The sequence below is a fragment of the Portunus trituberculatus genome, chromosome 37 (genome assembly GCF_017591435.1).
Source record: "Portunus trituberculatus isolate SZX2019 chromosome 37, ASM1759143v1, whole genome shotgun sequence".
Taxonomy (NCBI): domain Eukaryota; kingdom Metazoa; phylum Arthropoda; class Malacostraca; order Decapoda; family Portunidae; genus Portunus; species Portunus trituberculatus.
Window position 1 is genome coordinate 31,288,728 of NC_059291.1, and position 12,500 is coordinate 31,301,227.

The 12,500-nt window shown below is 43.1% G+C and overlaps 1 protein-coding gene across 2 annotated transcripts in view; it reads right to left on the minus strand.

The window, feature by feature from the left end:
- Positions 1-12,500, minus strand: part of LOC123514312 (afadin-like) — a 218,005-nt gene that overhangs the window by 59,260 nt on the left and 146,245 nt on the right. For both annotated transcript variants that reach the window (XR_006677567.1, XM_045272134.1), the window contains exons 16-21: positions 11,864-11,963; positions 9,026-9,180; positions 8,536-8,668; positions 7,737-7,877; positions 6,093-6,353; positions 5,458-5,580 (exon numbers count right to left, since the gene is read on the minus strand). Coding sequence is in view for 1 of the 2 variants with exons in the window: in XM_045272134.1 (XP_045128069.1) it covers positions 5,458-5,580; positions 6,093-6,353; positions 7,737-7,877; positions 8,536-8,668; positions 9,026-9,180; positions 11,864-11,963 (913 nt within the window). In the remaining variant the exon portion in view is untranslated. The remainder of the gene's footprint in view (positions 1-5,457; positions 5,581-6,092; positions 6,354-7,736; positions 7,878-8,535; positions 8,669-9,025; positions 9,181-11,863; positions 11,964-12,500) is intronic.

Consider the following 12,500-nt stretch of genomic DNA (forward strand, 5'->3'; position numbering starts at 1 on the left):
CCTTACTCCCTCACGGAGGAGGAGGAGGAAGAGGAGGAGGAGGAGGAGGAGGAGGAGGAGGAGGAGGAGGAGGAGGAGGAGGAGGAGGACCGTGATCATGAACAACAGCAATTACAGAAAGTAAAAGCTATTCCCATTACAAGCTAACGCCTCCACCGCCCTCCACAGCCACACCCCCTCCACTATCACCACCACTATCACCGCCACGCCCTCTCCACCTCCGACAACAATACTATCATCAACACCATCACCACCACCCTAGACACCTCTCCTACTACTACCGCTACCTCCTTATCCACACCCACACCATCACAACCACCACCACCACCACCACTACTACTACTACTACTACTACTACTATTACTACTACTATCATGTCAAAATCTATAAAATTAAAGCATAAATGAAACAGCAGGGAAATAATATAATCGAAGATGTGTGTGTGTGTGTGTGTGTGTGTGTGTGTGTGTGTGTGTGTGTGTGTGTGTGGGAGGATGGGGGTCATGCACGTGTGGCTAAGTTTGGGCAGGTGTGTTGTTACGCTTGAGTGTGGTGGTGGTGGTGGTGGTGGTGGAAGGAAGTAGAAATAGATCGTGGTGGAGGGTGGAAGGAGGGAAACGGGGAGAAGGGAGAATGAATAGACGGTGGTGGTGGTGGTGGTGGTGGTGGTGGTGGTGGTGGTGGTGGGGGTCAGGGCAATTACATGATAGTGGTAGTTGTGGTGATAGGAATGTTAGTGATGTTAACAGATGACAGTGTTGATGTTGTTGTTGTTGTTTTGGGTGGTGGCGGTGATAGTGGTTAGGTGTATTGGTGGTGGTGGTGGTGGTGGTGGTGGTGGTGGTGGGGATGGTAATGGTAGTGGCAATGACAGTGGTGGTGGTGAATCGTGACATCACTGCCTGGAAACAACAAACCAACCGTAAAACACACACACACACACACACACACACACACACACACACACACACAGAGGGAGCTTGTCTCGTGCCATCTTCACACCCCTCCTGCCCCCCACAAATACCCCTCACCAATCCACCTCCACCCTCCACTGTCACAGACACGCCCGCCACCGCCCACCACCCACCTGCCTCTGAGTAAGCGCGCCCCCACCCACACCCCTCTTTTCCTCCCCCCCATCCTTACCCTCGCCTCCATACCTCCCTATCCTTCTCTCCCTTCTTTCCTTAATTCTCTCTCTCTCTCTCTCTCTCTCTCTCTCTCTCTCTCCTCCCTCTCTCTCCTTCATCCTTCCCATCACTCTCTCCTCTACTTTCTTACTCTTCCCTTCCTCATCTCCATTATTCCCTGTCCTTCTCCCCTTCATTCTTCCTTCTTATCATTCTTCCTCATTCTCACGTTTCTTTTCTCTCTCTTCCCTTCCTTGCCCTTAATCGCGCCCCTCTCCTTCACTCTCGGCCTCCCAAACATTCTCCTCCTCCTCCTCCTCCTCCTCCTCCTCCTCCGCCACTTTGTTGACATTCGGAACGTCTTTGTTCGTCTGTTGTTCGCTTCTTGGTTAAAGCGAAGGAAGGAAGAAGAAAGAGGGAGAGGGAGAGGGAGGGAGGGGAGCTGGGTAGGCGAGAAAGAAGGTGTCGAGGGAAGGAGGGCAAGTGTACTGTACAAAGAATCTCTCTCTCTCTCTCTCTCTCTCTCTCTCTCTCTCTCTCTCTCTTGGTCCATAATCCCTCCCTCTCTTTTTCGCCCATTGTTCGTTTCTCTCTGGTCTGGTTCTCCCTATTTGTACACCTTTAGATGTGGAGAGAGAGAGAGAGAGAGAGAGAGAGAGAGAGAGAGAGAGAGAGAGAGAGAGAGAGAGAGAGAGAGAGAGAGAGAGAGAGAGAGAGAGAGAGAGAGAGAGAGAGAGAGAGAGAGAGAGAGAGAGAGAGAGAGAGAGAGAGAGAGAGAGAGAGAGAGAGAGAGAGAGAGAGAGAGAGTTAGCTTTCGTGCTTCGTAAACCCAGACGTTACGGTGATTTCAGCAGTGCGTGTCAATAAGCGATCAATGACGGAAGTATATATGTGCATTTCTATACCCAGAGAGAGAGAGAGAGAGAGAGAGAGAGAGAGAGAGAGATACAAACAGAATTAAAAACAAAATAAAAATATCGCGAAGTACATACATTACCTTACATTCACTATTGCAATAAGAAAGATTTGCTTAACCTCAACTTCTTTATGCACTGAACGTAGTAGAATGTGTGTGTGTGTGTGTGTGTGTGTGTGTGTGTGTGTGTGTGTGTGTGTGTGTGTGTGTGTGAGGGAAGGGGGAGGCAGCATAAATATTAGCACACTCCACGCATGACGAAATGGTATAGTGTTTGCTTTTGGTTCAATCCATAAGCGATCAATGCATTGTTATTGGGGAGAGGAAAGGGGAAGGGTGTGTTGGAATGGATGGGCTGAGGTGGAGGCCGGTGGAGGCAGGTGGACGTGGTGGCAGGGAAAGGAAGGAGCGATGCGTGGAGGAATGGAAGGAGAGCTTTGCAGGGAGTGGTGTGGAAGACAGGAGGGAAAATATGTGGAGATAAGACAGAGGTGAGAGATAATGAATAGAGACAGGAGGAAGTGGAGGGTATTGGAGGACAGAAGGTGGGTGGAGTAAAATAAAGGGAAGAATGTAAGGAGACAAGACAGAAGTGAGAGAAAATAGAGGAAGCAGAGGAAGGAAAAGTGGTGTTATAGATCAGCGACAGGAACATAAGAGTGCATGAAGGGAACAGAGCAAAGTACACGGTTACGAAGTGATGGGTAATTTCTTTTTCCCATCATCTCCTCAAAATCTTCCCCAGCTAGTCACGCCCCACCCAGCAAATGTGTTTGGAGAGAGAGAGAGAGAGAGAGAGAGAGAGAGAGAGAGAGAGAGAGAGAGAGAGAGAGAGAGTGTGAAAGGTTGTGGGTGGGTGGAAGGGAAAAGGAGAGGGCGGGAAGGTTAACGCTGTACTGTAACAATATCTTATCCTAACTGCCACGTGGAGCAGGACTTTTGAAACACCAAGGCACCGAGACAACGAGACACCCTGCCCAATGAAGAGAGTCACGCCCTTGTGCAATGTTCCTCTTGGTTTGTCTCTAGCGGAGGAAAATTACGGAGGTTTTTATATTATTTTCCGTTACACACAGAGAGAGAGAGAGAGAGAGAGAGAGAGAGAGAGAGATAGTCGCTAGTAAGAGTCATACAGGTGGAATGAATGATGTTTTGGCACCATGCAGAAGGAGGTCATACGGCGGCAGTGGCGAGGGGGGAACAGACATGCTTGAGGGTGCTGGCGAGTTAAGCAATGCATACTGACTCACCTCGCCCTGCCCCGCCCCGTCCCGCCCCGCCCCTGCCTGACACCCCGCCTGCTGTGATGGCCTTGTGACAAAGACAATACGGGCGACACTCTCCTACACGCACTGGAAGCTGATGGACTTGGTTTTCCATATACGGGGCCACGAGATCCTGGGGCCGCAGTTACAAATGTACTCATTCTTACGAGACAAAAAGCTGCAATTGATCACTTCCACGACACTCTGCACTGTAATTAGGCGTCTCACTCGACAAAACTTCCTGGAATTACTTTTAACATCTTTTTGCACTGGTCTCTTATTCCAGCTTATGAAAGACAAAACTGATCTGTTATTTTATTTCCCAATGTTCATACTAGCAACTTATTCCAGTGCTCTGATTGGCAAAGGACGACCACACCAGGCAAGGTATTAGTGGTATAGTGTGGCGAAAAGATAGTGTTTTGTGGGGCATTTTACAAAGCCACTGGTTCGATTCCGTTTGTCTCACTCGCTATGGATGCAAAAATAACAGAATAATTAAAAAAAATCATTATACGTATTGTCTTTGTGTGTGTGTGTGTGTGTGTGTGTGTGTGTGTGTGTGTGTGTGTGTGTTGAGACAGTAATGGCAAGTCACTGTCATGCTTGCGAATCTCACTGACCTAATTCCCTTGGCTTGTATGTACTGGTTTCCTCCATTAATGACGCTTGACGATGACCACAGAGAGAGAGAGAGAGAGAGAGAGAGAGAGAGAGAGAGAGAGAGAGAGAGAGAGAGAGAGCAAAACCACTCTCACCTCCCCTACTCATCCATATCCCTATGTCATTCTTCCTTCACGCTAATCAACTTGCTACTTTCCACATTTATGACCTGCCAATCAACGCACGCGCGCTCGCACACACACACACACACACACACACACACACACACACATCCTCTCCAAACCTAGTAAGGTTTGGAGAGGATGGTGTTTCTTCTGAGTGACTCGCCGAAGTCTATATTCGACCTCCAATTAATGTACAGCCTTCTTTCCACACTTCCCCCCTCCAACTCCCCCGCCCCCGAAAAAAAAGATACTACATGATTTTATACCAGAATGTGACGCCTCTCTCTCTCTCTCTCTCTCTCTCTCTCTCTCTCTCTCTCTCGAGTTTTGATTGCTATATCGTAGCATTCCAGTTACGAGTCTACGTTTCCACTTTCCTGTATAACCCTACATCTAAAAAAACACAAATTCAATAAGGGTATTCATCTAATTCTATACTACCTCTAATTCTTTGTTTACTGATGGCTTTGCTTCCTCACACGTACGCACACACGCACACGCCTTGACAGTCCCCCATCCCTCCCCGCCCTGCAGTCCTCGTCATGGTCACCTGTCACCCACCTACTGGTTGCGCGGCCATTACTGTGGTCGCGGCTCACAAAAGTAAAAGTCCGCCGTGGCCTCCAACTGAAGCATCACAATGAACATGAAGTGTGAGAGAACTTCCTCTGAGTGTGGGAAATGTCCGCGTGTGTGTGTGGCTGACCGAGGCCATAGTGGAGATAATGGTGGTGGCCGGCTCTCCCTCCTCCCTTCCCCCACACCATGCAACACTATATCTGCAGTCATATTATTACCATTGTAAGCACAACCTCCTCCTCCTCCTCCTCCTCCCCCACCCCTTCCTTGCCTTTGTTAGCACTGGCACCGTCCCTCAAAGGAAGGGCCACGCCAAGGTCATGTGCGGCTCAAGAAACAAAGAGATGTGGCCACTCCCGTCCATATGTTACTCGTCGTGAAATACGAGGCGGAGGTGTAGAGGCTGCAGTGGTTTGCATGAAATGAGTTACACAACCACGTGATCCATCGCCACTCACACACCTCAACAATATATTTCTTTCATATGCCTAGTTGCTCATACAACCATCTGCACTGATCTCTGCCAAACATCTTGATAGGAAAATTTTCAATACATTTATTTTATTACGATGAAAGGAAGTTATGCAGGAATTCTAATTAGTAACTTTAATTTCTTATAATTGTAACAAAATTCTTAAAACATTTAATAACAATCTCAAGAAAATTTATGCCACTTCATGGAATTTCATGAGAGTTGATACAGACAGTTGTTTGAGTAACGGCCTGATGAGCAGCACCAAGCAGCGGCAGGACACAGGACAAGCAGTGTGGGTACTCACCTTGGTGGCCACGATGGACAGCCCCATGCCATTGTTGGACTTGTGCAGCTGGATGACGTGGATCTCTGGTTCACCACGTGGGATGGACATGGACCGGTTGCTCATCACGCTGGGGCTGCGAGGCTGAAGCACACAACACACCACCAATGAGCCACTCTTCACATCAGGATTCAGAACATGGCACACACACACACACACACACACACACACACACACACACACACACACACACACATGCATCAGTGCTGAATACATGCATTGTTAGTTATTTATTTCTGCTATTGTAATTCATACCTTCACTCCCTTCACCAAAACAGAACATGTCCACTAATCTAAGTCTTTTTACCTTCCATACTGAGCCGCACATCATGCCCACACTAGACCCACCGAGCAATCAACACTGTTGGCTTGCCTAACACACACAACACTACTGGTGATTTTTTCTTTTTCTTTTATTTTTTCCCCAAGAGCAGTCTTCTTAACAGTTGCACTTATTTAATGAATTATCAATTATCTATCCATTCATAATAAAACCTTATATTTTCTTTGCTTCTGTCAAAAAAAAAAAAAACTCTCTCTCTCTCTCTCTCTCTCTCTCTCTCTATGTAAAATTTCCTTCCATTCCTCTTCCTTACCCCAGGTGGAGGGCGGGAATCCTGTTCATGCATGTAGATGGTCCAGTAGCCAGAGGAAGTGGGCTGAGGGTTCATGTTGCACAGCCCGCCATGCTGCAGTGGGTTGAGGAACTCAGCCAGCCCTGAGGGAACGCCCCTAACAATGTCACAGGAGTAACCGTCCTCTGGGAGCAGGAAGGGAAGTTGTAGGTCTGTTTCTTCTTCTAGACGAACTTCACGGCCATCCTCCCTGGCCAGGCCATCGGCAGTACTCTCAGCCACCTGTGGGAGACAAGAAGATCCACAGTGATGATCAGGCACAACACAAAAAATGCAGTACATATGTAGCAATCCTACACCATAGTGACATCTCCGTACTGTTCACCTCAAGTCAGTTAGAGAGCTGTAGTGCTTCCTGCCTGGGATGCAATGCACATTGTGAAATGCAGGTTGCTTCAACAAATTAAGAAAACAGGACATTTATGAAGGAGGAAAAGGTTACATACTATGCTGTTTTTTAGTAAAATAACAAGAACAGGATGTTTTTATTCTCTGCATGTTTTTTTTTTTTTTCTGCAGTGTTATCATTCATTGCACTGCTTTGTTTTTATGCACTAATTAATTAGTTTGTGTGTGTATGTGTATGTGTATGTGTGTGTGTGTGTGTGTGTGTGTGTGTGTGTGTGTGTGTGTGTGTGTGTGTGTGTGTGTGTGCATGCATATGTGTATGAAAATACGTTTAGGTCAAGGTTGAACCTAGATACTGCTTCACAAAACAAGCATGCATGTGAGTAAACACACACACACACACACACACACACACACACACACACACACACACACACACACACACACACACACACATGCTTGTATGCTTTCATAATGTGGGAAGCACAACAACAGAATCTGTGTCTCTCTAAACGGGCCAAGTTTGGCAAATGGTGAACAAGGTTTCCTCAAGGTGTGAGGGTTTCAGGCAGGTGTCAAGGTTGGCAATACGCAATTTTTTAAAATCAAGCAAATATTTGCTGGACTTAATGGACTTCTTAACACAGAAGAAATAGGCCAACTTGAAGCCTTAGACTCATCTTAGCCTGTGCATCTTATTTCTATTTGTTTTTTCAGTGGAGCTGTTGTACTTGACATCATTCTTCCTATAATTCAATTAGCTGTTCCTCTTCTGCCTATGTGTCAATGCAACATTATTTCCAAACTCTGACTACTGACTGCATTTATGTATACACAATTACTATTTATGAATGAAAGACTTGAAATTTTTAGTTAAAAATTTTTTTTTTAAATAAAAAATAAAATAAATAAATAAATTATAAATTATAATAAAGAAATTATCTTGAATGCAATAAAATAATGCCTTTTATAAAGATGATCATGTAGTACATACAAATTCATGTTCTGAGAATTTCTTATAACTGGCACCCAGAGTTAAGACATAAAATGCCACTGCAGCATCTTCTTACATGTCCCCTGTACCTTTCTCTTTGTATCTTTTCCACATGTACATTTCAAAACTTCATGCAATCAGCAGCAGGTAGGTCTCTCTAACAACCTTAAATAACATTATCCACAAACTGAATAAAAATAATACATCAGTGCAAAAGATTCATAGATCCCTGCCATCCATGACACCAAAGACACAACACTCACGGCCACCACATTGTCTATGAGGTCCTGAGGAATCTTTGGCTCATCCGGTGTGGGTTGGTACTTCTCCAGCAATGCCCGCAGCTGCAGGGAGTTGAGCTTGAAACAGGTGGAGGAGATGGTGGCAATGTCATCAGGGGCAGACTGTACAGGGAAAAAATAATCATGAGTTCATTAATTTGGCTATTCTTACCTATAGCTATGGAACATTCTTTCAGCACTATTGTTTGTTTAATCATTTATTATTCTACATATTGTTCTACCTGATGTACAAGCTATTTTTTATGAACAAAGACATTACAGACCCTACAGTAGATTCCATTTTATTGATTCCAACTTTGATTGCCATGTTTATCATTTAGTATTTCCAGATGACGTGCTGTACAAGTGAATGAATCACGAGAGACTAAGACAGCAGAAAGAAGAATTTAGAAAGATATGAGAAAGAAGGTAAATAAAAATAGAAACTAAGGGATGTAGATGCTAGAATAAATGTACTAGTTTTCAATGGGAAGTTGCTCGAGAAGATAGACTGTTCAAGTGTCTGAAGTCAGATGGTACTATGGAGAGAGGAATAGATACCATGGCTGATTTTTTTAATTAATGAAATAAGAGGTGTAGGGAGAAATTAATAATATGTTTACATGTTGATGCTTGAGATTAAAACAAACATGTGTGATCTAATATGTGGATGATGAAACACAAAGAAGTGCAAATGGGAAGTGGCGATCAATGGAGGAGTTGTTTGGTCAATCAGATTAAGATGTGATACAAATATAATCAACTTTGAGAGCTACATTACCTTTTGTGAGTGAAGTAACATGGCAGCCTGGGAGAGTCTGGCCAGGTGGCAGTCTGCTGCCAGCTCTAGCCCCTGTTTCTCAGCCCACAGCTCAATGCGGGCCAGCCGGCGCTTCAGCCTCACACCCCACACCCTAGAGGCACAAACAGATTGTCAGTTTTGCTTACCTCTCATTATCAGTTTTAACACTTAGAAAATATAAACAAAAAAGTTGTTCACTAACTGTACTTGCACTAGCTTTTCTATCCTTATAATTTCTTTCTCAAGTAAATCTTTCAAATATACAATATAAACAACAACAAAATTTGTACCATTGAAAAAAAAAGTACATGTAGTCTTGAAAATATACTTTTTGCTCTTTTAAAAACTAAAGAGAATATGCATTATTTTTAAATCTTGTCAGTATGCTTATTATTTCTCAATCATAACAGTTTCCTTCAGTCTTGAGGCTGTACATCAGCTCACTATGTACTACTGAAGGGAGCCTTACCGAGTGCAGTAGTTTGGATGAGAGTCCACCACAATGCGGTTGAAGACCCACATGTTGATGAAGTGGAAGAGTTGTGAGAAGAGCTGGATGGTGAGTGCTGCATTGACTCTGCACCGGCGCAGCAAAGCCATGGTGTTGGTCAGGATGGACAGCACCTGAAACATCAACACAAACACGATGAGGAATGAGTGGCGTGAAATGTGTAGACCGAGACTCTGCCAAAGCTTTTGATCAATGAAATGTGTTTGATTATCATCTGTAACACTCCTAACCAAGACCTGGCAAAGTTAACATATAATACACACAAACACACACACACACACACACACACACACACACACACACACACACACACACACAAAGAAACACATAAAGAAACACATAAAGAAATTGGAGACTACAAAGAATGGCTATAAGACTGGTTCCAGAATTTAAAGGGATGACATATGAGGAAAAACTAAAAGCTATGGATCTACCAACCCTGGAACAGAGAAGAGAGAGAGGGGATCTGATACAAGTTTATAAATTGATTAACGGAATGGATCAAGTGGATAATGAGGAACTAATCCTGAGAGAAGAGTATGACACTAGAAGCACAAGATCGCATAGTAAGAAACTGAGGAAAGGAAGATGTCTGAGATGTTAAAAAATATAGTTTCCTGCAAAAATGTGTTGAGACTTGGAACAGTTTGAGTGAGGAAGTGGTGTCAGCAACGAGTGTGCATAGTTTTAAAGAAAAATTGGATAAGTGTAGATATGGAGATGGGGCCACACGAGCATAAAGCCCAGGCCCTGTAAAACTACAACTAGGTAAATACAACTAGGTAAATAAATACACACACACACACACACACACACACACACACACACACACACACACACACACACACACACACACAACCAAAATTGTTTTACAGATTCATCAACAGAAAAATAAGACAAAAAGAAACAATAGAAAGGTTAAAAGGAGAAAATGGTATGGTGGAAGACCCAAAAAAGTATGGCAGAACTGTTAAATAACAAGTTCCAGGTTTTTACTAAGGAATGCAAATTTGAAATGCCACAGGGTAATAGAGAGACCATATATATGAAAGAGATTAAAGTAACCAAGCTTGAAATAAAAGAGTTAATGAAGGAACTGGATGAAGAAAAGGCAATGAGACCTGATGAAGTCTCAGGCAGAATACTGAAAGAATGTAGGGAAGAACTAGCAAGTCCTATATACATCATAAAATGCTCAATAGAAAATGAAACAGTACCAGTAGAATGGAAAAGAGCTGAGGTGGTTCCCATATATAAGAACGGAAGGAAGGAAGAACATCAAAATTACAGACCGGTATCACTAATTAGTGTAATATGTAAGATGTGTGAAAGAGTAATAAAGAAACAATGGATCGAGTTACTTGAAGACCACAAATTATTATCAAATAGCCAATTTGGTTTTAGAAAAGGGCAGTTGTGTGTAACAAATTTACTGAGTTTCTACTCTAGAATAGTTGAAAGAGTACAAGAGAGAGAGGGATGGGTTGACTGTATTTATTTGGATTTAAAAAAGGCATTTGATAAAGTGCCACATGCAAGATTACTGTGGAAGTTAGAGGAGAAGGGTGGCTTAAAAGGAAGCACAGTGAGGTGGATGGAAAATCATTTGAGATGGGAGAGAAATAAGGAAGGTAGTTAAAGATATGAAGTCCAAGTGGAGAGCAGTAGAAAGCGGAGTGCCACAGGGGTCAGTATTGGCACCAATACTTTTTCTCATATATATAAACGACATGCCAGAAGGAGTGAACAGCTACATAAATCTGTTTGCAGACGATGCGAAACTGTGCAGAGTTATAAAGCAAAAAGAGGATTGTGAAATACTGCAGGAAGACCTAAATAAGATCTGGGAATGGAGTAAAAAGTGGGAGATGGAATTCAATGTGGACAAAAGCCATGTCATGGAAATGGGAAAGAGTGAAAGACGACCAGTGGGAATCTATAAGATGGGAGATGGAGTAGAACTGGAGAAAGTAAAAAAGGAAAAGGACTTGGGAGTGACGATGGAAGAAAACAATCAACCGGTAAGCCATATTGATAGAATTTTCAGAGAAACATATAATTTGCTAAGGAATATTGGATTAGCATTTCACTACATTGACAAAAAAATGATGAAGAAATTGATAAGTACTATAATAAGACCCAGATTGGAATATGCAGGAGTAGTGTGGACCCCTCATAAAAAGAAACACATAAGGAAGTTGGAGAGACTACAAAAAATGGCTACAAGAATGGTTCCAGAATTTGAAGGGATGACATATGAGGAGAGATTAAAGGCTATGGATCTACCAACCCTGGAACAGAGAAGGGAGAGAGGGGATCTGATACATGTTTATAAATTGATCAACGGAATGGATTGAGTGGATAATGAGAAACTAATCCTGAGAGAAGAATATGACATTCAAAGCACAAGATCGCATAGTAAAAAACTGAGGAAGGGAAGATGTCTGAGAGATGTTAAAAAATATAGTTTCTCGCAAAGATGTGTTGAAACTTGGAACAGTTTGAGTGAAGAAGTGGTGTCAGCAATGAGTGTGCATAGTTTTAAAAACACACACACACACACACACACACACACACACATATATATATATATATAAATATAAAGCAAAATAGCAGCAACATTACACTAATAATAACCATCACTGTGTTATCAAATAAAAAGTGGAGCATAAAAGAAATCAAGAAAAAAATAGAAAACATAACAGAAAAGAAAAATAAATTGATAAAAAATGAATAAATAATCAAATAAATGAATAAACACAATATATAATGAGAACTTAACAATGCAACACTCACATGAGCTGTTGATCCTTCCTCCTCATTGATGTCATCCCGGTCCTCCAGGAACATTGGCAGCGATGTGGAGAGTTCTGCCTGCATGCAGTCCACCAAGCTCCTGCGTGACACACACACTCATTACCTTACACACCGCGTAGTGTAGTGGTTAGCACGCTCGACTCACACTCGAGAGGGTCCAGGTTCGAATCCCGGAGGCAGCAAGGCAAATGGGCAAGCCTCTTAATGTGTGGCCCCTGTTCACCTAGCAATAAATAGGTACGGGATGTAACTCGAGGGGTTGTGGCCTCGCTTTCCCGGTGTGTGGAGTGTGTTGTGGTCTCAGTCCTACCCGAAGATCGGTCTATGAGCTCTGAGCTCGCTCCGTAATGGGAAACACTGGCTGGGTGACCAGCAGACAACCGAGGTGAATTACAACATTGCACTTGTAGATAAATCTAAGATGTCAGTCACTAATGGAAAGTAAATCTATATCTATTAAATGAAATGTTAAAAAAAGCTAAGATTTGCTGTTAAAAAAAAAGCTAAGATTTGCATGTTTGGTGACAAATTTTTGTCACAAGGACAGTCACACATTTATGAAAAAATAATGAAGACAAACATGCAAGAAAATCTGATAGAGATAGAAGACAAAAGA